This window comes from Dasypus novemcinctus, chromosome 5, assembly GCF_030445035.2.
Source record: "Dasypus novemcinctus isolate mDasNov1 chromosome 5, mDasNov1.1.hap2, whole genome shotgun sequence".
NCBI classification, from domain to species: Eukaryota; Metazoa; Chordata; class Mammalia; order Cingulata; family Dasypodidae; genus Dasypus; species Dasypus novemcinctus.
The window spans coordinates 68,961,197-68,986,785 of record NC_080677.1 but is presented as its reverse complement, the minus strand read 5'-3'; the positions used below and the strand labels follow the sequence as shown (position 1 = coordinate 68,986,785).

General features: G+C 33.6%; 1 protein-coding gene across 1 annotated transcript in view; it reads right to left on the bottom strand.

Moving 5' to 3' along the window:
• Positions 1–25,589, bottom strand: part of SEMA3D (semaphorin 3D) — a 205,694-nt gene that overhangs the window by 30,353 nt on the left and 149,752 nt on the right. Inside the window, exons 9-11 of the mRNA XM_058297091.2 lie at positions 12,592–12,706; positions 9,937–10,006; positions 7,150–7,294 (exon numbers count right to left, since the gene is read on the bottom strand). Of these exons, the coding sequence (XP_058153074.1) occupies positions 7,150–7,294; positions 9,937–10,006; positions 12,592–12,706 (330 nt within the window). The remainder of the gene's footprint in view (positions 1–7,149; positions 7,295–9,936; positions 10,007–12,591; positions 12,707–25,589) is intronic.

The following is a 25,589-nucleotide window of genomic DNA, read 5'->3' as shown; positions in this document are numbered from 1 at the left end:
GCCTTTGTATGTGAGTATAAAAGGTCTTTTTAAGAATAGGTGGACATTCCAGGTCCCAAAGTTGGTCCATGGTACTGCATTTGGTAAGATGAACTGCCAGAGGCCTTAGCATTACAAAGACCCTGTGGTTTTTCAATATTTCTTTGCAAAGTTAGCAAGTTTATAAATAAAGAAGAAATAAAGAAGAACTCAGATACATCCATACCCACATCCTGAATTTGGGAAATTTTATCTCATCTTACAGAAGATAGACAATGGGGGCCTTTGGAAAGGAAGAAACTGTTCAGCCCTTTTAGAGCTTCTCAAGAGAAAAACCTATGTGAGGAGTTGTTCATGGTGGGTCTTCTTGTTCAAATGAAAATTCAAAACATAATGGACATGGAGAGATTTTGTTATTTTACATTTGGTAGTAGAAGGAAATTTTCTTAACAGTGTTTGTGGTAGACCTTTAAAGTAAACAGATGATTGCTTAATATATTGATGAAGTTTCTGACAAGACATTTTCATTTTTGTAGAGGTCTGAATTCCTCAGTTGCTTTGCAGAGGGGAGAAATTTATTCAAGAAATATTTGAGATTAAACAATTCTTACTCATAAATTTTTAAAGGACATGTTAATCTTTTTTTCTTTCCCCCTCAAAGAATATAGTATATTCAAAAATAAGAAGTGTACTTGGCCCAATGGATAGGGCATCCACCTACCACATGGGAGATTCATGGTTCAAACCCCGGGCCCCCTTGACCCATGTGGAGCTGGCCCATGCACCGCACTGATGTGCGCAAGGAGTGCCGTACCACGCACAGGTGTCCCTCTCGTAGAGGAGCCCCATGCGCAAGGAAAGCACCCCGTAAGGGGAGCTGCCCAGCATGAAAGAAAGTGCAGCTTGCCCAAGAATGGCACCACAGACACGGAGAGTTGACACAGCAAGAAGATGCAACAAAAAGAAACACAGATTCCTGGTGCTGCTGATAAGGATAGAAGCAGTCACAGAAGAACACACAGCAAATGGACACAGAGAACAGACAACTGGGGCAGGAGGGGCAGGAAAGGGGAGAGAAATAAATAAAAAATAAATCTTAAAAACAAAAAAATAAACCACAGAAGGCAATAAACAGGAAGGAGGTTAGCTTAGTAGTTTTGACATCATGTGGACTAGTGATTCTTTCCTCCTAATAAAAAAGAAGAGCAAACAATAGAAAAATAACTACTACAATTTTAAGGAAAGAAAAATGAAGTGAAAATGAGCATTTGTTTAGTGTCCAGTGAGCTGAGCTGAGAAGCCAAGTCTTTAGATATATGTAGTTCAGCATACTTTTTTTTAAAACTTTACATTGTAGTAACATATACAACTCAAAATTTCTCATTTTTACCACTTTCAAATGAACAATTCAGTGGTATTAATTATATAAAAATATTGTGCTACCATCACCAACATCCATTACCCAAACATTTTCATCACCTCGGAAAGAAACTCCATATCCATTAAGCAATAACTCTGCATTCTCTTCAGCCCTGATAACCTGTAATCTACCCTCTGCGCCTATGAATTCATGCTTTTTACCACCTCATAATGTTTCTTTAAATATGGCTGTGTTTCAACTTTTTGAACAACAACAAAAAAATCACATGAATCTTTTTAATCACTATGTGCACCATTTTTCTGCTCTTTTTAATAGCTATATACAATGAAAGGGCAGGTTTTGCTGGCATTTAAGCCATTCGTGGGAAGTACAATGAATGTGTGTATCATTCACAAGGGTCCATCCTATAAAATCAAGGTATAAACCTAAAATACGGTATGTAAACCTGCCTCCTTTTGCCCCCTACCAAAATATGGAGCCTCAGTTGGGACATTCATGTGTAAGTTTTGACTTTATTATTTTTTATAAAGTACCAGCGATTGAACCCAGACCTTGTACTTGGAAAGTAGGTGCTCAAACCACTGAGCTACACCCACTTGCCAAGTCTTGAACTTTAAAAGTAAAGCTAAAAAAAAGTTAACGTAAGAGCATTTTGGGGAGAAACGGATTTTAAAATAGTCATTTTTATAAAATAAGGGGTTTAGAAATTGTCAAAAACTGTGGAAAAATGATTCAAGAAACATACACTTCTTAAATATTTGAACCTCAGGCACAAGTACTTATTTCTCACTTTTCTGAAATGGGAATGGTTTAAAAATTGAAACTCACTTTCAAATAAACATTTGCTAGTATTTTATATTTATGCAGAAGTCTTTTAAAAATTCCTCATAATAAAGGATAAAACTCAGAGTAAAACTGTTGTCATAAAACAAATACCAAAAATGAAATATTCTGCCTTTGCAAAGCTTCTATAGAGGTTCTGGGTTTTCTAACAGTCTGTTACTTTTGTCCTGACCTCAATTTGATTTTCATTTCGGATCCAACATTGTATGGTGGGTTCTTCCAGATTTCATGTCATTTGAAACTTCTTGTTACCAAGACCCAGCAAGACAATGTAAACCATTATCCATGTGGTGCAGCAGTGTTCCGAAATGTATTCACCAAATACAATGAATGTATCACAATGATGAAAGAGGTTGTTGATGTGGGAGGAGTGGGGTGAGGGGCATGGGAGATATATGGGGACTTCTTAAATTTTTTTTTAATATAACATTTAAAAAAATAATAAAGAGGGAAAAAAAGAAAAAAAAATCCATCTGAACAGAATAGAATACGTTCAGGCACTTGATTTGAACACTAGAGGGCAGAAGAATCACCTGAAGTGAAGGCACTCTAGCTGAATACTTGTACATCTTAGAGTTTCCGGACTTTTTAATATTGTAGAGTAGTGACAGCATAGAAATGCTAGTCTAGGTTTGGTTTCTTTAGCCATAGGAAGTACAGCATTATGTCAAAACTTCAAAGATTGAAGTAGCTATGGCATGTTGAGAGTTTATTTAACTGAGTAGCATTTATGAGTGTTATTGTCAACAGAAGTCACTGCTAGAGTGAACAATTTATATTTCAATATTAATAGCAATATGGCTATATGCTATTAATGTTATATGTAATACGGCTGCAGAACATGTCAAAGTAAAGATGGTTTAAATCGTTTGGTTACATTTTTAACTAAAGTGTCAAATGGCTTTTAGTAAAAGTTCTGATCATTTTTTAGAATGCAAATTATTTGGCAGTGCTTTTAGTAAAGTAAGATAGATTCTCTTCAATTATGATCAAAGACAAGAAAAGTAAGGTTTCGAAATTTCATTATTTTCTGTGCAGAGAACAGATGGATCCCTGGGGGTAAAAATGCAAGGTTCTGTTTGTTTGTTTTTATCACTTTGAATAGAATGACATGGAGTTGATGGCATTTGATATGGAATTAGGTAGATTTAAATTTAATCCCAGATGTACCATTTCACAAACTCTGATCTTGAACATGTATTTAGCCTTGCTGCATTTTTTCTTATCCATAAAATATGGATAATAATATCTACACTATCATGGAGTTGTCAGTATGTAATTAGGTATCATACAAGTTCTTATCACAAAGTCTGCATCATGGGGAGTGTTCAATAATGTCATTGGATTAAAATTTTTGAGCTGGAGATTTGCAGAAAATAGAAAGAATCATAGCTTCATTGGAAAAACATAAACTGAAACTGGGCTTTTTAAAAATCGATGAAAGAGAGTGCCAGGAGTTTTTGCAAAATAAATGCAGGTAACTTTCCTTAGGGCCTTTGGCAGTACACCGATCAGGTAAATATTAGAGAAAAAAATGCAGGAAGGAGTAGACTGTTCAGACAATATTATTCTTTCTGCTGTTTTTGGTGATACGATTCAGGGAAAGTTTTTTAATAAATCCGGGCATCAGTTTCCTCCTCTGTAAAATTAGGTGAATTATATACTATGTGGTTTCTAGCACTCATTCCAGTCCTTACATTCTCAAATTTTACATATGCAGTTACATGATATACCATGAAATATAATTTCTGTGATTTTATGAATGCAGCATTATTTGGGTTGTGATTTGCAAAACTCATATTTGTGTAATAGGTTTTCATATCGGATATATGATTTTCCTAACTTCCACATCAGCATTCAAAATGCAAAATATAATGAAGAAAATCAGACTAGTAGCAATTATGCAAAACAAAAATAAGATAATATTAAGAAAAATTATTGAAGAAATGATGAAGTAAAGAGGTTACACATTTATGCATTATTTTAGATATCTTCCAATTTTGGTCATAATGATTTCAAAGAGAATCTAAAAAAATACTTGGAAATTATCAATATCCTTTGGCTACTCTAGCTTTCTAGAGATTGCCTACAAACCTATCTATAGGAATGGAAGTCACTTTCTTACAGAGAGCAATGGGAAAGGGCTGGTTAATAAATAAATAAATATATATATATATATATGCTACCTTTATATTATTAATGCATTACACAAATAAATTTAGATTGGCGTATATGGTTGTTCCCCATCTAAAATCAGCAAAGATATTATCTGAGTTTATTTCAGAACAAAGAACTCCCATTTAATGAAATCATAAGGCAAAGGTAATACTTTTTAGCAAAAGTAGGATTTTTTTTAATGTCTCTTAGTTCTACAAAAGGACATAATCTGCCTGATCAAAGAGAGTTTCTGGAGTAGTCATTCTGTAGGAGACTGTTTTTCAGTCCTCATTACAGATTGTGGCCCAAGTAGGGCTAAGGATGAAAGATGAGTTACAAGGTATTATTCTCAAAGCTTAACTTCAGATGCTAATGTGTGTGCACATTTTAAAAAGCATAGGAATTCCTTGAGAAATACTGATGCTTATTAAAGATAAAGGAACAAAACTCCATTAAATGACCCTACCTTATGTCTGAAAATGGTTTTCCTTTACTATATTATTTTCTTAAAAAACAAGTTCAATATTCCTTTGGTAGTTTGAATACAGCCTATTTCCTAGATAATTTGAACTTTTAAAGAAAATTTCTACAGTGTGAATATTTTATGTTTTAAGTACTCAACAGCAGACACTGGTCTGTTGAACACAATTTTGGACTTCTTTTTTCATTGATGAGGAACTCCTCTCAATGATGTTTATATTTTACTCTTTTGTGGGAAGTGTCACTTAACAGATTTCAGAGGAATAGTGGTGTACTTAGGAGGGGAGTTATGGAAAATGTGAGTTGTTTGTAAGTCTTATGTAATACAGCTCTTTCAGACAAGAGCAGGCAAAGGGGTGACAACCACCACCTCTACAGCATCTCTAATTTATACTCTATTTGAAAACTGAGCATACAATCATTTTTATTTTCTTCAATTATAGGACTCAATTGTTGTATCTACATATATATGCAAATAATTTGCTATTAATATGGATGGTTTGAGCCACAAATCCTTACTCCTGAAATATCCAGAAAATTGAAAAACTGTTTAAATAGCCTGAATTGTCACAGTCTTTACATTTTTTTAAAACAAACATATGTAGCAACAGCTCCGAATGTGACATTCTATTATATTTAAGCTCAGAATACTAATACAATAAAAAATTTCCCATTAGAGTTTCTTTCTGAAAAAGAAAAAAAAGAAAAAACTTACATGAAATTCTTTCATGGAAGGGGAAAATGAACATAATTTAACATAAATTTAATTTCTTTAACACAGAAGCAAATTGTAAGGACTGTGAGTTTGGACCCTGCAGACAAAATATCTGGGTTAAAATCCAGCTTGACCACTCACTAGCTTTATGACCTTGGGCAAGTTACTGCACCTGTCACCTGAGAGCCCTCATCTGTAAAACAGCAAGAATAATGAAAGTACCTGGCTTCAAGGGTCATCACGAAGATTAAGTAAATCAAGATTTGTAAAGCATTTAGAAAAGTGTCTGCCCACCCTAAGTGCTAAATAAATCTTAAAACAAAAAACAAAAGCAAAAACAAACAAAAGCAAAAGCAAAAAAGTTGCCACAACTTTGATGTTCAAGGAAAACAACATAAAAGTGAATCCTGAAAACTTACAATTGCTCTGCCAAAAAAAGAAGTGCACTAAAATTGTGATAATTAAGTCAGAAAACTTCCTGAAATATATTTATATTGCAGAATTATGAAAGGGAAAATAGAGTCAATTGTATAGTGTTTTCTCAAATTTAAGTAAATTATTCAACGAATTTAAGTAAATGATCTCTTTAAGGATATAAAGAGAATTCAGAAAGCATGGCTACCAGTTGTCTACCTCTAAGAATGAACATAAGAAAACACAACATTTTATTAGTAGAATTTGAGGAGTTTCAAGTCAATGATTTTTCTCAGAGATTTAGATGATTATTTTAGACCTCTTGATAGAAATACTAGAATGAGTCCTAACTGGGGGGGAGGAACTCATAATAAAACACAGGCAATTTTCCTCTTTTTTTAAAACCAGTTAATCAATCCGGGATCATTTAAATAAACTATAATAAGTTATTTTAATCACATCAACAAAATGAAAGGGAAAAAAAAGCCTTATATCTGTAAAGCACGTTCAGCACTTTAAACGGCAGAGTAATTTTTAAAATAAATTCATAAATTATAAAATACATTTCTTACTTCCTTTAGCTGTTTTTTAAACATGAATTAAACTATTTGGATTTATACTATTTATGCCATGACAGAACGTCAGGGTTCTCTAAAGTTTCTTCTCCATTTAAAAATGTATATTTTTCTAAGGTGTAATGTAATAAAGAAACGACAAACTCATAGCAAGGAAGTCATTCATTTAAATGAACCGTTATAACTGATATTGTCTTTTCAAACTAGAAGTTTGGACTAAAAAATAATCTTGACATATACAGAGCTATATGTGGTGAATAAATACTTACTTGACATTTTCATCTAATTCAGAATGTTTGTTATTCTAGATCACTAAATCATTTTCATGATTCCATAGGTTTACTGGAGATAAGCACTGTATTCTCAGCATAATCTGCTCTTTACAATACACTCCATTGTTTTCTATAATACTTTTAAAATTATTATTCAAAAGAAAAATGCTAAATTATAATTAAGGATTGAAATGCAAGTATATCACTATTAATAAATAATAATTCTAAATCCACAGCACATACTGCTGTGTGAATAGCATAGTTCATTATAACAGAATTCGAAATGAAATATGTGCTTAAGATAATAATTCATTTACTTGGTTGGATACATACTGTTCCTGGTCGGGGATAAGGAATTCTTCCATCATACTGCACCCAACGATGGTCTGCGCTTTCCTTATGAGCATATGGACCATTAAAAACTGCTCTGATGTCAGCCATGTTATATACACAAACGGCAGAACCTTTGAAGATCGAGCTGAAAGAAAATGACACGCTTCAATCATTCACTGGTTCAGTTGACACTTATTGAGTATATATTATATGCGAGGTGCTGGGCCAAAACTGATGGAGTACATGCTCTGTACCAGGTGCTGTAAACAAAATGTGTCCATGTCATCAAGGATATTACAGTCTAATAATCATGACTAAACTGAGATAAGCTCTACAGTATGGATAATTACAGAAAGTTCCAGGTGCACACTGATGGGTGCCCAGTAGAGCAAACAGCTGTTTTCAGGGAGGAGACAACATCAAAACTGACAACTAGTCAAAAATTAGGAATTAACTAGAAAAACTGGAGGATAAGGACTATTATGAAGGAGAATTTTATTCAAAGTTTATTCAAATTTTATTCAAAGTTATTATAACGGAATTCTTTCTAAAAAGTTATAATTACCTATTATTTTAAAAAGGAATTATTTAGATACATGGTTAATAACACTTTCATTTACCTGCTTTCTTAAAGTTAGTGAATGTACATAAATACTGGTTATTAAATAATTTCCTCATTTGATTTTAATTAAACTGATTTAAAATATTTAGACACAATATTTTTTGTTTCTCCTTGGATATGTAAGTTTCATTAATGTTAATCACACAGGATTGGCAGCCACATTACTAATAGGCAGTAAAGCGCTATATGAATTCAACAATTTTTTGCAAACTAATGATGAAAAGTGTTAACAATGCCATCAGATGTAACTTTTTTATTTTATTTCTGGAAATTAAAAGACATTTTTTTTGAGTCTAAAACTTTTAATGATTCCTGTTCTTATAAATGAGCTCGCCCTTATGACTTAAGAGATATATCATACCAGCACAACATAAATGAGCTAATGATTCTTTAACGTGAATAACTCAACCATAATATACTTGGAATGACATTAATGGGAAACTTCAGGAGGTGATGGTAAACAGGCAGCTAGAGGAAAACCAGAAGAAACTAAGGAAATGGGGTGATGTTCCCATAAAAGTCACTTGCTCTGCCTATGATATTTTACAGGAATGATGCATCATGTTTAACACATTGCCCCTATTGTAGGTTAATTATGTCTTCTCATTGGACAAAGAATGGGACACACATCCTAGTATTACCTCAGTCTTCAGGGAAGCATTAAAAATAAAACAATAAAGCATACTAAGAAGGAAAAGTTGACTTGTAATTTCACACCATGGGTGGGCAGAAACTTGGTAGGGAAAAAAGAAAACTATCTTGGAGCCACATTTCCCTGGCACATATCTGCCTGTTGTGTGGTACACACAATGACTTCAAAGAAAGTTCTGTGAATGGAAAGGTGCCAAGAGAACTAGGGCCGTGATACGTAACTTCAGTAAGTACAGGCACTTGATCTTCTGGCATTTTGTTATATTGAAATATAAAGTAATGGGAAAATAAAGTCTAAAACAGTAGCTTCTTGGGATACCTTCTTTATTTTCATCTTTAAATATTCACATTCAATATTTTATAATTTATCAAATAGTATTTTATCTTCATGTATATTATGAATCAGTGGTGTATTTTAGTTTATACGTAAAGTATTATGATCTAAACGAGTTATGCCACACAAAGGGAATTCAACAATAATTTCCATCTAAAATATTTTAAAAATTTATTAAAAGAAAGACCACTAGACAATTCCTCCAATACCAATACCTCCAATTCTTTCAAGCCCAATATTAATATATATTGATATAAACTGAGAGCTAAACTGGTCAAAAGAATGAAAAATATTTCAAAGAATGTGTTGTAGGCAATAATATGTAATAGGAGTAAAGATGTGCTTTGAACATAGTCAAATGCACTTATTGGATGAAATAAAATTAAGATAATAAGATTCACATATTCTCTGAGAAAGCTCAGTTGATACTGGTAGAACTCTTAAAGAAAGCCAGAATCTCAAAGACAAGTATATGTGAGCATTATGCAAAGAGAGGGCAAGAACACAGGGAAAGACATTATGAAAACATTCTCATTTGTAATCTAATTTGTACTAATCGGTGGCTCTTCTTTGGGCAAGTAATGCATTATTTCCTTTGCATTAATTAGCGAGAGTGAAATGATGATGTTAACATTCATTCCATTCTTACAAGATAATGGGGAAGTGCAAATAAGATGACATGTGATAGCATTTACAAGTCAACTGTGTCTCATCTCATGATCACAGCCTAACCAATGATTAAGACATAATATTTCTATGACCGACATCTTGGAAGTATTTATTATGATTGAACATGATTGTACTTTTTGATTAAAAAATTCTATTCTAGGAGTTTATCCTACAGATGTGCTCAATCTTGTGGGGTATGGTATATGTACAAGGCTAGTCATTGTAGCATTATTTGAAACAGCAAATGATTGGAAACAACTGAAATGTCTACATAAATAAATTACGGCAATAGTATAGGGAATATTATGCCTTTGTGAAAAGAACAAGGATAGTTTCTTGCACTGATATGAAAAGATTTCTAAGAAACATGAACTGAAGAAGCAAACTCCAGAAATGTGCATGACGTGCTACCTAAAAAAAAGGAAGGAACAAAAAAGTAATGTATAACTCTATTGGTTTACATATGCATAAGAATTCTCTAGAAGGATTAAAAGCATTTTTCTGAACATACCTCGTTGTAGTAAACACTCCGTATACTACAGGATTTCTTTCATCTCTTGTGGGGAGTAAGTAAATATCTTCTATAAATGGGAAAAATATTAATTATTCAGTACAGTTTTTAGTTTCCAGTGTGAAAAAATGTTTGCTTTTTCTTTATTTATGCAATGTTTAGGAGACTGTATTTAAACAAACATTAAAATTTAATTAAATTTTTAAACTTTTTATGAAATAAGTATTTTATTTAAAAACACTATTTTAGTTTTACACAAATACGTGGTCTACTTACTCAGTATAAAAGCATCCCTCCTCTAGTCCGCACCTTCCTTCAGCCCTACCTTCCTTCAGAAATGTTTAAACCCGGGACTCCCATTCTTCCAGGCAGCTTCCTTGGCTGCATGCCATACATCCTCCAAGGGAGAAGCATGCAAGTCTGGGAACAAGGCCAGCTCAGACCACAGCCAGTTATGCAACCATGGCGAGGCCTGTTCTAGGTTCCATGCCCTGGCGGAGTCAAACGAGATCAGCTTCTACTCCATACTCCAGATTCCAAGCACATGGCAAACACCTGATTTGAGGCTTGTCTCTGGTTGCAGTAGGTTTTTCTGGGGGTAGGCTTCAACTCTGCAAGTCCTAGACCCTACTTCACCATGTCCTAGACCAGTCCTTTCCCCTTTCACCCACCTCTTTTGGAAACAGAGTTGCAAATAGAGAAGCAGAGAAAAGAAGGCAGGGGCTGAATGGAAAGGGGAGGGACAAGGGGTGGAAAGGGAGAGCAGGAATGTAGGCAAGGACCTTACAGATTCCAGGCCCAAGCCCCTGGCTTGAGGCCAAGAAACCAAGGACTCAGAGCTGCTCTGATGCCCATGACTTGAATCAACCCAGCTGTAGGGTGTGACGGGCATGGCCATGGCCCACACAAGATTTCGTAGAGTTCAAAAAGAGTCTGGAGTCCACATTTATTAAAGTACAAAATGTCACTCAAAAATTGAACCTTAATCTCCCTTCTGAGGAGACCAACACGTGGGTGTAAGAGGGTAAGAACAAATGTGTGCACGTGTATGTGCACAAGCACACACACTTGGGAGAAGGACAGAGCTTCTAACTCATGTGCAAATCTTTATTGTAAAGATATTGCTTTCCCTTTCTTGGGTAATTTCACCCAAATTATTATAATTATTAAAATTGAGGAACAGTGAGAGTTACTGTATTATGACTTAAGAAATTAAGGTTAAAAATTGGTTTGCTCACCAGTTGTGTGACATTGAGTTGGACTTTTAGGTGTTTATTTAAATCACCGATAAATGAGATGGTTCACTTGCCAATCTCCAAAACTATTTCTTATTAAGAATATACAAATTCATAGAGAATAGAAACCAAAATCACAGATTATTTTTTTGGTGTTAACTAATAGAATTTAAACCTCAAAGTTATTGCTAAAATATTGTGGAAAAAAAATCAGGCTAAAATGCAGGTTTGGCACATAAGCATCCTTTTCTCACTGTATAGCGTTTAATTTCAGAAATAAAGAACTTTATGCCAGCATCTCAGGATTTTCTTTTTATAGAAGTTGGTGATTTATGGGAATATAAAAAATTTTAAATTTACAAAAAATTTGAAATTATAGCTGTTATTGTATATTTATAAGCTTGTTTTATCAACATGATATGCCAGACGTATTTACAGCTTATATAAATTAATCCATACTACAAAGTATGTATATAAATACATATACGTATGTTGGTCAATTTTAAATTGCTTTTAAATTTTATTTTCTGTATTCTATCTAGCAATCTGGGTTTGGTTGTTTTTTTGTTTTTTGTTTAAATTATTATTATTGCTGTTTTTTTAAAAGACACTTTAAACGACATGTTTTCCTGAAATTATGTCAACCTATTAGTTAATCACTTTTATGTGTGGTAACAAGTATGAAAATAACTATGTAATTAGTAGAGTATAGATACTAAATTATCAGAACTATTAGTCTTTGAATTATTACCTAAGATGTCAGGGTACATATATACAACATGAGAAGTTATCCATGAATATTGAATATATACTTTAATCCTAAAAAATATAATCCTGATAAAATCATTTAATGATATGGATAGTCAATTTTTCATGGCAAAAACAAAGTTCAAGAAGATAAAAACTTTTGATACTAAATTTATAGAAAATCAACAAAAATCCTTCTAGAATTAGCTTGGGGTGACATAAAGAAAGGAAATGAAAGACAAGAATCCATTTGAAAGCTTCTCTTAGTATCCTTTTTATTACAAGTCAGACACTGGTCACCAAACCTCCCACGCTCTCCAGCAGAGGGCATCTATAGATTAAGGAACCAGAGTGAAACCTACCCATTCTCCTTCAGCAGGGAAAGGCTGCATGGAAAACAGATGGACGGTATGTTGTAGTCCAAACCCAACAGTTTTCCTTCTCTTGCTGGAGTTTTGTTTCCTTCCCTAACTTTGAGGACTCATTAAAGAAAGAAGCTGCTTCATTAAGTTGTGCCCAGATCTAGAGTATCTCTACGTGCTTTTTGTGTACAAGTTTAATCAAAACCATTTCTGTAACCTATGGTAGGGCCATTTGGCTAAAATAAAATAGATGCTGAGTTACTTAGTTAGACAGTAAGACTTTTCTTAGTATTAAGGAACATGTGACTTACGAAGCTCATCAAAATGAGTGTCTGCCCCATCACTTCCAGGAATTGAACAAATCAATCTGGCCTTAAGAAATGTTGTCCATTTATTTATCAAGCTGCGCTGTCCTCCTACATCATTCTGAGAAAAAGGAAAAAAACACAAAAACAAAGATAAAGGCTTAACAGCATGGTTCCATCAATTGACTGAAACTGGTCAGGGTGTTTACAAAGACACAGAGCTTACATATTTACTCCTTGAACTTTCAAAATTAGAGAAAAGGCAGTTTTGTCCTTTTCCAAGAGTTTCCAACATGAAATTCTTCTCATTATGCTAATGCAATGAAAGAAATTTAGTTTCACTGAATGACAAGATGCATTTTTTCGGCTACAGTAGATAAGGCAGACTTGGGTTTAAATACCACCTCTGCCAGTTTTTTGCTCCATGATCCAAAAAAGTCTATTTAATTCTCCAAGTCTCTGTGTTCTCATCTATAAAATATGATTAATGCCTTGAAATATGGTTATTTTGATGATCCAATTGAATAATTTAATATAAATTGCTTAGCACCATGCCAGGCTATTGGAGTTCTATAGAAGCTAGAACCAATAGGTACATTATTTCTATCAAGATCAAAATTTGCATTCTTTAGTAATATCTCCTTACAGACTGAAAGATAGTCCTTTTTTGATTTAGTACTCTACCAATTAAATATTAAACCAACATATATGTATAATGACACGCATATAAAAGCAACATTAAGTCTTAAAGACTAATCTATAATTTTCTATATTTTTTCTGTGAAATATTTTATTTAAAATATTCTTTAGGCATTTAGCAAAACATAAGCATTTAAATAATTAAATAGGCTTGAGTTATATAATCCAATAATGCAGCATAAGAAGACATAGTTCTTATTTTTAAATTGATAGTCTCTGTGACCACAAAATTAATATTAATTTTCATTTGTTTAACTCAACAAGCTCTGCTGTGACCATATTTTTAAAAAAATAAGACTATTTAATGTAATAAATATACCATCACTTAAACTCTGCTTTCAGAACTTACTTTTGGGTCTACCTTTTCAATTATTGCATTTAAAGACATATAAACTTTATAAAACATTCAATATCTCATATAATCTATGTTCTGTAAAGTTAATAAAAAGGTAACTCTAAATTTAAGTTATATATATCTAGGAATTTTCCTTTCTAGGCTTCTTTTTAACTCTGAAAATGAAATTAAACTAGAGAAAAACATCTAAACCATGACTCCAAACAGGAGAATTAAGCATCATCTAAATATCTGCTATTCTTAAAGCAAGGGGGAAAGAAGAGGGAAGAAAGAGAGAGAGAGAGAAAGAGAGAGACAGAGGCAGAGAGAGAGAGAGAGAGGTTGCTTTCAGTGTTAATATGGGTATCAAATTCTCAATTGATATAAAGATAGTAACAGGGCACATATCAGAAGACTTTTAGACTTGTGAAGAGAACTGAGAAGGAAAATAAGCTCCTTGAGACCAGAGACCACATCTATTTTTATAGACTACACCAAGGGTGTAGCTATTGTACATGAGTCCTACAACGGATCATTTTTTATTTCCCCCTCTGCTAAACAGAATAATTTTCAGTAATTCAGTAACAGCAACAATTATTTTCTTAATTTTTTTTCTTCAGATTTATAACAATTTAAAAATAATGTTCAAAAGTAAAATTTGCACAAATTAAAACAAAAAATCACAATTCACTATTTGTACTTTGTTTCACTGTATTAAATTTTAAATGATTCTCCAAATCACTATGAACTTACCCTTGGAAAAAACATCTGGAGCTGCCCATGTGTGCAAAGTGCTGGCTATACTAATACAGATGCATATACATGCAAACACATACATAAATACTTATATATACATATACACATATATTCATACACATATGTATCCATATCCATACTAGAAACTCAATAGTAACCACAGCCATTGCTAAGAAGTTGAACCAACAAAAGACTGTCTGGCAGGATAGTGGGCACATGATAATAATAAAAAGCAGGATAATTTTTTGTTGGTTTTCTAGTAGCTTTTAATTCTTACCAGAATATATGCCCCTTATTCCCTGAGCTGACCAACTGCCCTGGATATATCACTGATAACCTGCCTGGTAGGTACTTAATAAATACATGTTTAAAAATTAATGAACAATTAAAAATACAGGATAAAATTGATGAAAGTTTTAGAAATACAGGAAGAACCAAGGAAGTTGAGTCTCCTCAGAAATTGTTTTATAGTGGGCAAATGAGGGAAGGCAAATGAAGGAAGAGAATGATTTGCTATTAAGTCTTGACTTGATAGGCAAGTATCAGGTATGTAGAGTCTGGTTCAAGAAATATCCTAAATACTAGAATCTAGAGGAAAGGAAATAAATTTTCTTTTGAGAAAATGCAAATATAATATACTTATATAAGTATATTGACCCTTTAGTAACAAGCATGCCTGTAATTGCTCTTAAGATTATATTTGATACATGGTGCTGCTATTATTTGTCATTGCACAATAATAAAATTAATCTATATTTCAGTTAGTTATTGTAGGATTTCAAATGTCTGATATGTGAAGGCAGATTTTTCTAGCCATGATACTTATTTTTAATGCTAATACCCTCAGAGAATTTTATGAATGTAATGTGGATATTAGTGCAAAGGGGCAAAACTATTTGATATTTCCTCTTAGAGGAAGAATTATTTCATGTTCCTGTAAGAGTCCTGGAAAAAATGAGTATCTGAAATTATTGAGAAAGTAAGTAATTTTTTAATGAATTTAAAAATACAAGGGAAGTTTTCTCCTCTTTCTCATGACCTTTGTCTTGTAAATTTTTAAATTCACATAATTAATTTTTATATTTTGTTCAGCAGAGCCCTATTTGTACTAAGCAGAGCCTTAATTAAACCCTTTTTATTTTCATATATTCTTCTTGCATACTTATTTATGATATACATGGAATTTTCCTTGACTATGTTTGTATTTTTTGAGTTAGAATGAATACTAAAAATAGTGTGGACTCTGTATACATAAAAAGATAGGTTGGCTATCATGAAAATAATGCCAGGGACTTAGTTTGGTTTACTTCTTTACCCCTAATACAGAGAAGGTGCTCTTTTTTTAATTACAAAATTAATAAACAGATATATAGAATATTTGCATGACATTCCTTTAACAGGTGTATACATTATTATTTCATCAGAAAAACAAGTAATCACATTATCTTTTGAAAACTTTTAGATAAAAGTGACAACAAATGTTTGTTTTCAAACATCCTCCTCCCTTTCTTTTGCAATTATCATCTATACTTAAGGATAATTATGAAAAAAATTTTAACTATTCAACTTGTTCCAGAAAGGAATTTATACTGTACCTGCTTTTTTTTTTTAACCTGACAAAAGGAAATTACAATCCTTTGAACAAAAGAATCTTTAAATGCTCTTACCTTGCCTATCCATGCAGCAGACTTTCCTGTCCCCTCAAGGAATGAAAAGACAGAAACATAAAAATCCAGGTCAAAGATGAAAGCCACCTGCTGTCAGCAGGGAAACAAGTATAGTTTCAGGGATAATAGCTTTCAGGAAAGGATTATAAGCATTGAATGACCAGATAGTAACTCTTACAGACATCCAGAAGCCTGACCTGGGATGGCAAAGTTCAATTCACGAGGAGTTATATTTCTCCTGTAGGGATGCGTCAGTTTACTGACTTTGTTGATCAGCTCTTAGTCCCTGGATTTGTTTGCAAATCCACATACTTCCCCCTGAGAACTTTAAGCCCAGAAGAGGGCTGGAAGGGTGGTGAACATTTTTATACTAAATTGTCACCTCCTTGCTTACTTTTATAAAGTTCAAAAGAATACAACAGTGTCACTAACACAAAAGACTTATTATTGAGATGTCAAAATCAGCAGTTCTTAGTCACAGGTCACTTCTATGTGTCTCCACTCTATTTATCTCAGCCTCTTTGTGACCATATTGCCAAAAGCTTTGACATCCTCTACACAAAGATGCAGATGAAAGTAACAAAGAAATTAAATGTAAGCAAGACTGACCACATGTGTTAATCTGGGTAGTGAGGGCAGGGGTGTCTGTTTTCTTATCATCTATAGCTTTTTATATGTTTGGAATGTTTCTTAATTTTAAAGTAATTAATAACAGCAGAAAAGAAAAACAATAACGGAAACAAGATCACTTGTAATCCTTCAGCCATCTTAAAATCTGGTACCTATGAATTATATAACTGGGTGATTGTTACATATTGTGAAATACTATGATCTGTTAATTATAGTTATCTACAATGGGTGGGTCATTCACAAAGCAGGCTAATGGTAATTCCATTTTCCTTCTACAGTCCCAGCAAACTCAAGTCCTTATAAATCTTAAATAGACATGTAGAGTAGCTAGAAGCTGTCACACATGAACTTTTATTGAGTGTGTCTTTTGACCTTTGGGTCACTATACAGAGTTCATCTGTTAAACATGGTTTTATCTGTATATACAATTCTACCATCCTCTTCCAGGCTCTCTCAGCACTTTATAAATATTTTCATTTTGCCTACATATCGGGAAAGAAGCTTTTGGGAAAAATGTAATAATTGATTACAGCCGCTATATTTTTAAACACTGAAGATTTTATAAATCAATGAAATCTCCAAGACATATGAGAACATGCTGCATGATATAAAAATACTGATGAGCTTTCAGAGATTTGCAACCATATTAATGAGTTTAAATTGAAGGACTCCAGGCTTTTCAAATCAATAAATTTGGGGGAATGACACATCCTAAGAATTAAAATTTTTTTTTAAACTTTTGATACTGGCATTAAAGATGATAACTTCTCCTTTGCTAAAAATGTAGTTTCTTTTGCTTAATGCTGCTCTTTTGAATCTCTAAGTGGGATTTTCTGAAACACTTTGAAAATCAATCTATGCATATTTTGTGTGACACCCCCCGTCCCCCAATTCTAACCAACAATAGCATTTAATCTCAGAGATTTTGGCTTGAACTAACACTACCCACCTTCGTTTGAAGATGACCTAAATACTACGGTATTGTAAACCAATAAAAATGCCTACCAAAACTATCACATCGAGGCAAACACACAGGCTTTCTATTGACCTTTTTTTTTTTTAAAAAAAATTCAACTGTATTTACAACTTAATGCCTGTTATATTTCAGTCTTTCATTCACCATTCCTTACGTGATTTACCATCTTTAGTAACACTATACCTTGTAAGTTTTAAACAGTGTTATGTTGAGACATGCCACCAAATCTCCTGAAGACTCATCTGTCCTAGGAAATACTGATGATATGATCATATCAACAGATATCTCATAGCAACTGACCATCTATTTCTTTCTGTGCAGCCTCAATCTTCACTAACTTATTTCTAGGGGCAGATTTTAGAATCTTTCTTTGTAAACTTAATACAAAGGATCTGTACAGAACTGTGTAGGTAAATAAAAATGATAAGAATAATCCCAAAAGAGGATGGTCATTTAGAAACCTGAAACTGCAATTAAGTGATTAGGATGTGGTAGAAACAAAAAGTAAAACCCAGAATAAGACCCAAAGAGTTTCATTTTAACCTTACACCTGAGAGATTAGAATAAATTGTTATACTGAGAGGAAGAGCTTAAACGAGGATATATTATTACACTAAATGAACTAATGTGAGACAATAAGTTATACCAATTAAATGAAATGAGATGGATATGGTGTACCTTCTTTTTCAGGACATCAAGTTTCTTTTGCAATATGTTTTAACTTTGTTCATGAAACCAGGTCATTAGGGTACAAAAACTTAGTTCTGTCCACTAAAAATAAAAGTACAAAAGAGAATATAATAAAGAGCAGCAATAAAGATGGCTACAAGTTGCTCAAGTTTTCACATGTAGTTGGGTTTGGCAATCAACTTATGTAACATTTAGAAACAAATACCTCTTCATTTATTTTCTTGAGAAACTGAGGTTATGCTGAGCATTTTTAATAAAAAGATAATTTTATAGGTACCTTTACTCTTTTTTTTTTTTATTGATTTTGTAATAATATTACATTAAAAATATATATGTGAGGTCCCATTCAACCCCACCCCCCCACCCCCCCTCTCCCCCCCCCCCCAACAACACTCGTTCCCATCATCATGACACATCCATTGGATTTGGTAAGTACATCTTTGGGCACCTCTGCACCTCATATACATTGGTTCACATCATGGCCCATACTCTCCTCTATTCCATCATGTAGGCCCTGTGAGGATTTACAATGTCCGGTGATTACCTCTGAAGCACCATCCAGGGCAGCTCCATGTCCCGAAGACGCCTCCACCTCTCATCTCTTCCTGCCTTTCCCCATACCCTTTGTCCATTATGTCCACTTTTCCCAATCCAATGCCACCTCTTCTATGTGGACACTGGATTGGTTGTGTCCATTGCACCTTTATGTCAAGAGGAGGCTCAGATTCCACCTGGATGCTGGATGCAATCCTCCCATTTTCAGTTGTAATCACTCTAGGCTCCATGGTGTGGTGGTTGTCCTTCTTCACCTCCATCTTAGCTGAGTGTGGTAAGTCCAATAAATCAGATTGTAGGTGCTGGAGTCTGTTGAGGCTCAGGATCTGGCTATCACATTGTCAGTCCAGAGATTCAAATCCCCTAAATATATCTTAAACCCCAACATTAACTGCACCTCCAGCACATTAGCATGAAAGTCTTATGAAGGGAGATCCCATCTGAGTCCAGATTCATCACACATAAACACCATTTCCAAAGAGGGGCCATCTGCCCTGGTAGTTAACCCCATCGGCCATGACCATAACTCCCATGGGTCTCTTTAGCCCTCAAAGGAACCAATATCTGGGGGTTGTATCTGCTTTATAAAGCAGATAAAGCAGATAAAGCAGGTACCTTTACTCTTAATCACAATAAGATTTATCTATACGTGCTCTTCACTGTTTTCAAAGGTTTTAGTATCTCTGATACTTGAGAATTCAAAATAAATTCCAGACAGCTTGACACCCAAGAAAGTAGAGTCTTTCCCTTCACCTACAAAAAATATCGAGACACCTTAGGAGTAGAAAAACAAATCTATACACACTCAACATGTAGGAAAAGGGGGAGGAGAGGATGAAAAATAAACAAACAAAAAACCTTTATTGCAGGTATTGAACACAGTGGTTTCTAAGAGATATATTCTGTAGGCTTTCAAGGCAAAAAATACTTTTTTTGAGGAAAAAAAAATTCCTAGTGTTCAGCAATGACTGTTTGTGATTTGCCATTGGAAAATGACAAAACAAACAGAAATGGAAAACATATTTTTCTAACTACTTCAAAAACTGGTAAAGATTATTAGAAATGCAGAACTTGAGTAATACATTATGCTAAACAACTCCATTTCTAAGATTTAGCAGATTAATACTAGGTAAATCTAGGTATGTTACGCAGTCTTTTTCAGGTAGGACCAAAGTTGATTAATTTGAAAAAGAGAGAGCAAGAGCCACTGCCAATGATAAAAATTCCTGCCTAGGAATGTCTCAGACAGGAAAACAGATGGGAGTGAAGCAAAAGCACATCTGTAACTTGTGGGCTCTAAATCTCTCATTTGGGTTGTTAGTGACACGTGGAAAGTAAGCACAAAACCCCAACTTGGTAGAGATCAATAAATACAGAAAGTGTCATCAGTCTACAAACACAAATCTTCAAAGGCAGTAATTGTCCAAATAGGACTATATATCAAAATAGACAATGCAAGTGGAATCTGAGCAAAGGGCTATTAGTTAGACCCCTAGGCAAGTTATATGAAAGGCCAAACTAAATTCCTGGCATGGACAAAAGGAAACACTGCAAAACAAAAAGAGAACTGGCATAACCTACAGCTGGACTCTGCAGTGGGCTAGCATAAGTAAGCTAGTGGATAATGCTTCCAAAAAGCAAATAGCATCCAAAAATAATGCAAAACAGCCTTGAGGTGGAAAGTTGCAAGTAAGCTTTACTGAAGCGACTGGTATTTCCACATATGAATTTACATCATGGGTTTTGAAAGTAAACACACACACACAGTATAAACATCGTACAGGCATAAATAATGGTATCTGAAAGTACTAATGAGCAGTAAACAAATAAAAATATTTTCAGAGAGTTTATTTCATGCTGTTTTACCTGTTCCTTCATTTAGCGTTTACTACCTCAACACAAAGATCTGTGTGATTTACTGTCTACTGGAGCAATTTTCCACGGTGGAAGCTGCACCTTTCAGTGCTTTAAAATATTGACTGTCTGACAGAATCAAAGAATTATGAAGCTACGCAAGAACTTTAGAAATCATTCCAGGTTAAGCACCTGATTTTATATATTAGAAAATTGAGCAAGTACTTTGACTGTAAATTAGTGACACTATCAAAAAATAATTCATTAGGAAATATGCTTTACCATGTATAATGGTAAACATGTCAAGTCTGAAAGACATTCTGTATTTGAATGTACTTATACTCTCTTCATTATATCATTATATATTGAGCTGTGAAATTGCTTTCTTAGTCTGAATCTTTATTTTGTAGTCCCTTTCTCCATCCATAATTATTTTTACTATTTCCAGCAATATGATCTGTCCTCAAAAGACAAATAATCCTAAAGATGAGGACAAAACAATAACAGTAACTTCAACCTTTAAAACTAATGGAATGTGTTGTTCACAATTGCCAAAAGATGGAAACAACCCAAGTGTCCATCAACCAATGAATGGATAAACAAAACACGGTATATACATACAATGGAATACTACAGTAAGAAGAAATGAAATAGGGACACATATGATAATATGGATGAACCTTGAAGACATTGTGCTGAGCAAAATAAGCCAGACACAAAAGGACAAATATTGCATGACCTTACTAATATGAACTAAATACGAAGAATAAATACATGGAGTTAAAACCTAAAGTATAGGTTATTTTGAGATAATAGGAGGGCTATGAAGGAGTACTAATGCTTAATACATGCAGAAGTTTTAATTAACTTGACTGTAAATGTGTGGAAATGGATAGAGTTCATGGTAACACATTAGAGTGAGTAGAAGCTGATTTATAAATGGGATTATGGTTTAAAAGGGTAGTCTAGAGATGTAAATGCCAATTGAAAGAAAGCTCGAAAATAATCTAGGGACAATTATTCACTGTAAATAACTCAGTGAACCCAGAGTGGATGCGAATTGTGGTTAATGGTACAAATGTAAGAATGTCCTTCTGTGAACTAGAACAGATATATATCACTATTGCAGGGTGATAAGAATGTTGAGGTGTGGGAAAAATACAATTAATGTAACCAATGGACAATAGTTAACAGCAATACTGTAATATTCTTGAATCAATGCCAGAGATGTACTATGTCAATAATAGGGGGGTATGGAAAAATATACCAAATGTTTGTTATGGTCCATAGTTAGAGATAATAGTCTGATATTATCTCATAATCTGTAACAAATGTTCCACAATAGTGTGGTGTGTTGGTGAAGGGTGTCATATGGGAATTCCACATAAGTGCATGATTGTTTTGTAAATTCACAACTTCTGAAATAAAAATATATTTTAAAAAAATAATGGAATGTCATCTCTTCCCAGTTACATTTGCTAACTAGCCTTCCCCTAACCCTCTACGCACCCATAATACTACCATCACCACCAATATCCTCTTCCACTCCTATGCGCTGCTGATTGCTCTGATTCCAAATGGGTGCCTGAGGAGGCATGCGTATGCATGACTTTTGGCACTTAATTTACTATAGTATGACCATTTACGTATATTACTTAATGTCAGTCTCTTATAATAGATTGTTAACTGCTTTAAATCAGGACTCCGTCTTAATCATCTTGTACCCCAGTACCTTTCTCAGTATCTGGCACATTCAAATTCGTATTATATCATTTGAGCCTTACATTTGCTTTGAAAAATAAAAATGGAAGAGATGGCTATGTTTATTTTCTAGATTAAGAAATGAGCTAGTAGAGGAAGATTTAAGCCTAAATCTGATTTCAAGTTGAATGGTCATATTATTCAGGCAAAGGTGATATCCTTACTACCAAATAGAATACCTGTTTTGATTTTTGTTTGCTTGTTTACCATAATCTTACCTGACTTCTTTTTGGTGTCTGATATTACCAATAACTGTTTTCTTCCTGAAACAGTCTTTTTCAGACAAAACTCTCCTTCCTTTGTCCATCAAAGTATCAAGTCATTTCTTCTCAATCTCCTTTGTAGACACTTTACCTTGCCCTTTCTTAAATGTCATTGTCCCTAGAGGTCCTGTCCTTGCCCTTTAATTTGTTTTTTAGGCGGCACCAGGGATTGAACCTGGGACTTTGTACATGAGAAGAAGGCACTCAAACACTTGAGCTACATCCACTCCTGCCCTTTAATCTTCTTGAGCAATTTTGGACACTGCCATGACTTCAACAACAACAAATACATCTGGTGATTTCCAAATTCATGGTGATTTCCAAATTCATGAGTCCAGACATTATTGAGTGTTAAGTTCATATTTTCAATTTATTATGTCAGCATATCCCAGAACTACATCACATTCAACATGTCTAAATAAAATCTATGCCTACAAACATTTTTTTGCTTGTGTTTCCTACCTCAAATATCCTAATGTCCCACTTTTTTTTTTTTTTTTTTTGTTTCCCTGGTCCCTGCCTCATCTTCCATTAACCACAATTACTAAGAAATATAGGAGTCGTTGTCTATAGGACAAGTATCAAGGTCTTTGGGATAGAAGCAAGGGAGAATTGAAATGCACTGGAGGTCTTATAGGACAGGAACTTGTTGTAGCCTTTCATTACATCATGGACTCAATATCTGCTATTTCAGTCAGACCTACTTATAAACAAGTAGGAAAAATTTCTAAAGACTGTTGACATTTTATGTATATTTTAAAGGACAAACCATCATTACCGTGTTAATTTTCCCTGCAATTTCCTTTGCCCTGCAATTTCCTAAATATTTTCAAATCTGGCTCAGAAGTCACTTTCTCAGAAAGACCTTCCCTAACCAATCTAAAACCAACCCATTTTTCCTAATTGTTTCTCGTGATTTTCCATCATAGCACTTATATTACTTATAATTAGATATTAATGTATATTTACTTGTTTAATGCTTATTTTACTTACTAGATGATAAGCTTAATTTGTACACATGTCATGACTTTTAAAAAGTTCTATAAAACAATTGTTCAGCACAATGCCATGTGTTAAATAAATGAATGCTTTAATAGTCTATATCTGCATGATAGCCACTAGCCACATGAGACTATAATCATTTAAATGAATTCAAATTAAATAAATTTTAAAATTCAGTTCCTGAATTTAGCAATATTTCAACTGCTTATAACCACATGGCTACTATATTAGACTGCGCAGGGAGAATATTTCCCCATTGCAGAAAGTTGTATTGGAAAGTGCTGATCTATGCTAACCAATTAACTAAAGACTGGTAATAAATTAAGGACTTTTTATGAATGTACATGCAGATTCTCTCTCGGAAATATATCTTGAATTCATCTTCATCTCCTCTTCCCTATTGTCTTCAGAAAACCACCTACGGCTCTCCCAGTCACAAATATTTGTCCATCCAGAGACACTGTACAAATAGTTGCTAAATATATCTACCTTTTAAGTAACTTTCTGCTTAAAACATTCTAGAACTCTTCATCGGGTAGATAATAGATTTAAACTCCTTAAAAAGGAACACAAGACTTTTTACATGCAATGTACAACTCCAATCTCCAGTGACACCTTCCCATACACATTTACTGAGTTCCAGTTGCAAGGTTTCACAGTTCTATGAACAAAATAGATCTTCTCACAATGCTGTCTGAAATGCTCATCCTCCATTCCTTTACTTAACATAATCCTTCTCCTACAGGACTCAATTCATACAACACCTCCCTTATAAAACATTTTCAAGCTTTACTGAATGCTTAGAGTTCTCAACTTCTAACTCTATCATAGTACATTGTAATTATCTGTTTATATGCCTATTATTCTCACTGTACTGTGATTTTTAAATAAAAGGGACAGTGCTTACTTATCTCCCAGAGTCTAGCATAGTGTCTTTTACACAGAAATAATCTTTTATGTTGTCACTGTTGTTGAAATAATGAAATGATAAAAGAAGGAAAGAAGGAAGGAATGGGTTAAAAATGGAAAAGATCCAAACTTGTTATTTAAAAAAAACTTCAGTCATTTTTGCATGATTTTTTTCCAGTTTCATTCCTTCTCCCCATCAATGACTTTATACCACTTAGTCTAATAGTATTAGCTTAGATAAGCCAGTAAAACAATTTTTACTTTAGTTTAGTAGCGGAAGAGGTAGGAAGCTCTGAAATTGTCCACAGTTTTCCACATGTCCCAAAGGTTATAGGGAAAAAGGAAAAGAGGTAAACAATAAGAACAGCAGCAACAACAAAACCATAACATTTCCAAACAGCTACTGGGGGAATATCGTGGTGCAACAACGAGCATAGACAACACCCATGTTATCAAAAAGCTTTATAAACTCAATTCACTCGGAATCCTTTATCATCTCTTCCTTTTAGACCTTCACTGGTTTTTAATAGCTTATATCTATTGCAGATCAATTTTTCTACATAACACAGAAATACTTTCTGTTGTTATTCTTTAAAAGATTAAAAGCAATATTATGATGATCTTTTGAGAATAGAGAAGAAAAATTTCAAAATACTGTCAGAAGAACATTTTAAATATGAAAATATTTAACAGAACCAAGGATGATTCTGAGTAGCTGATTTTTAAATAAACTTGTTATTGTTTTGTAGGACATATCACCACACTTTTAAAAAAAAATGTCAAGCTATTTTTAGTCTTGTCAGTGAAATCTCCACTAGGAAGCACACTCATATTTGCCACAATGTAATCCTAAATTATTAAGTAATAATTAAAAACATGAGTAGGCTGTGCTGGAATTAAGAAATTGC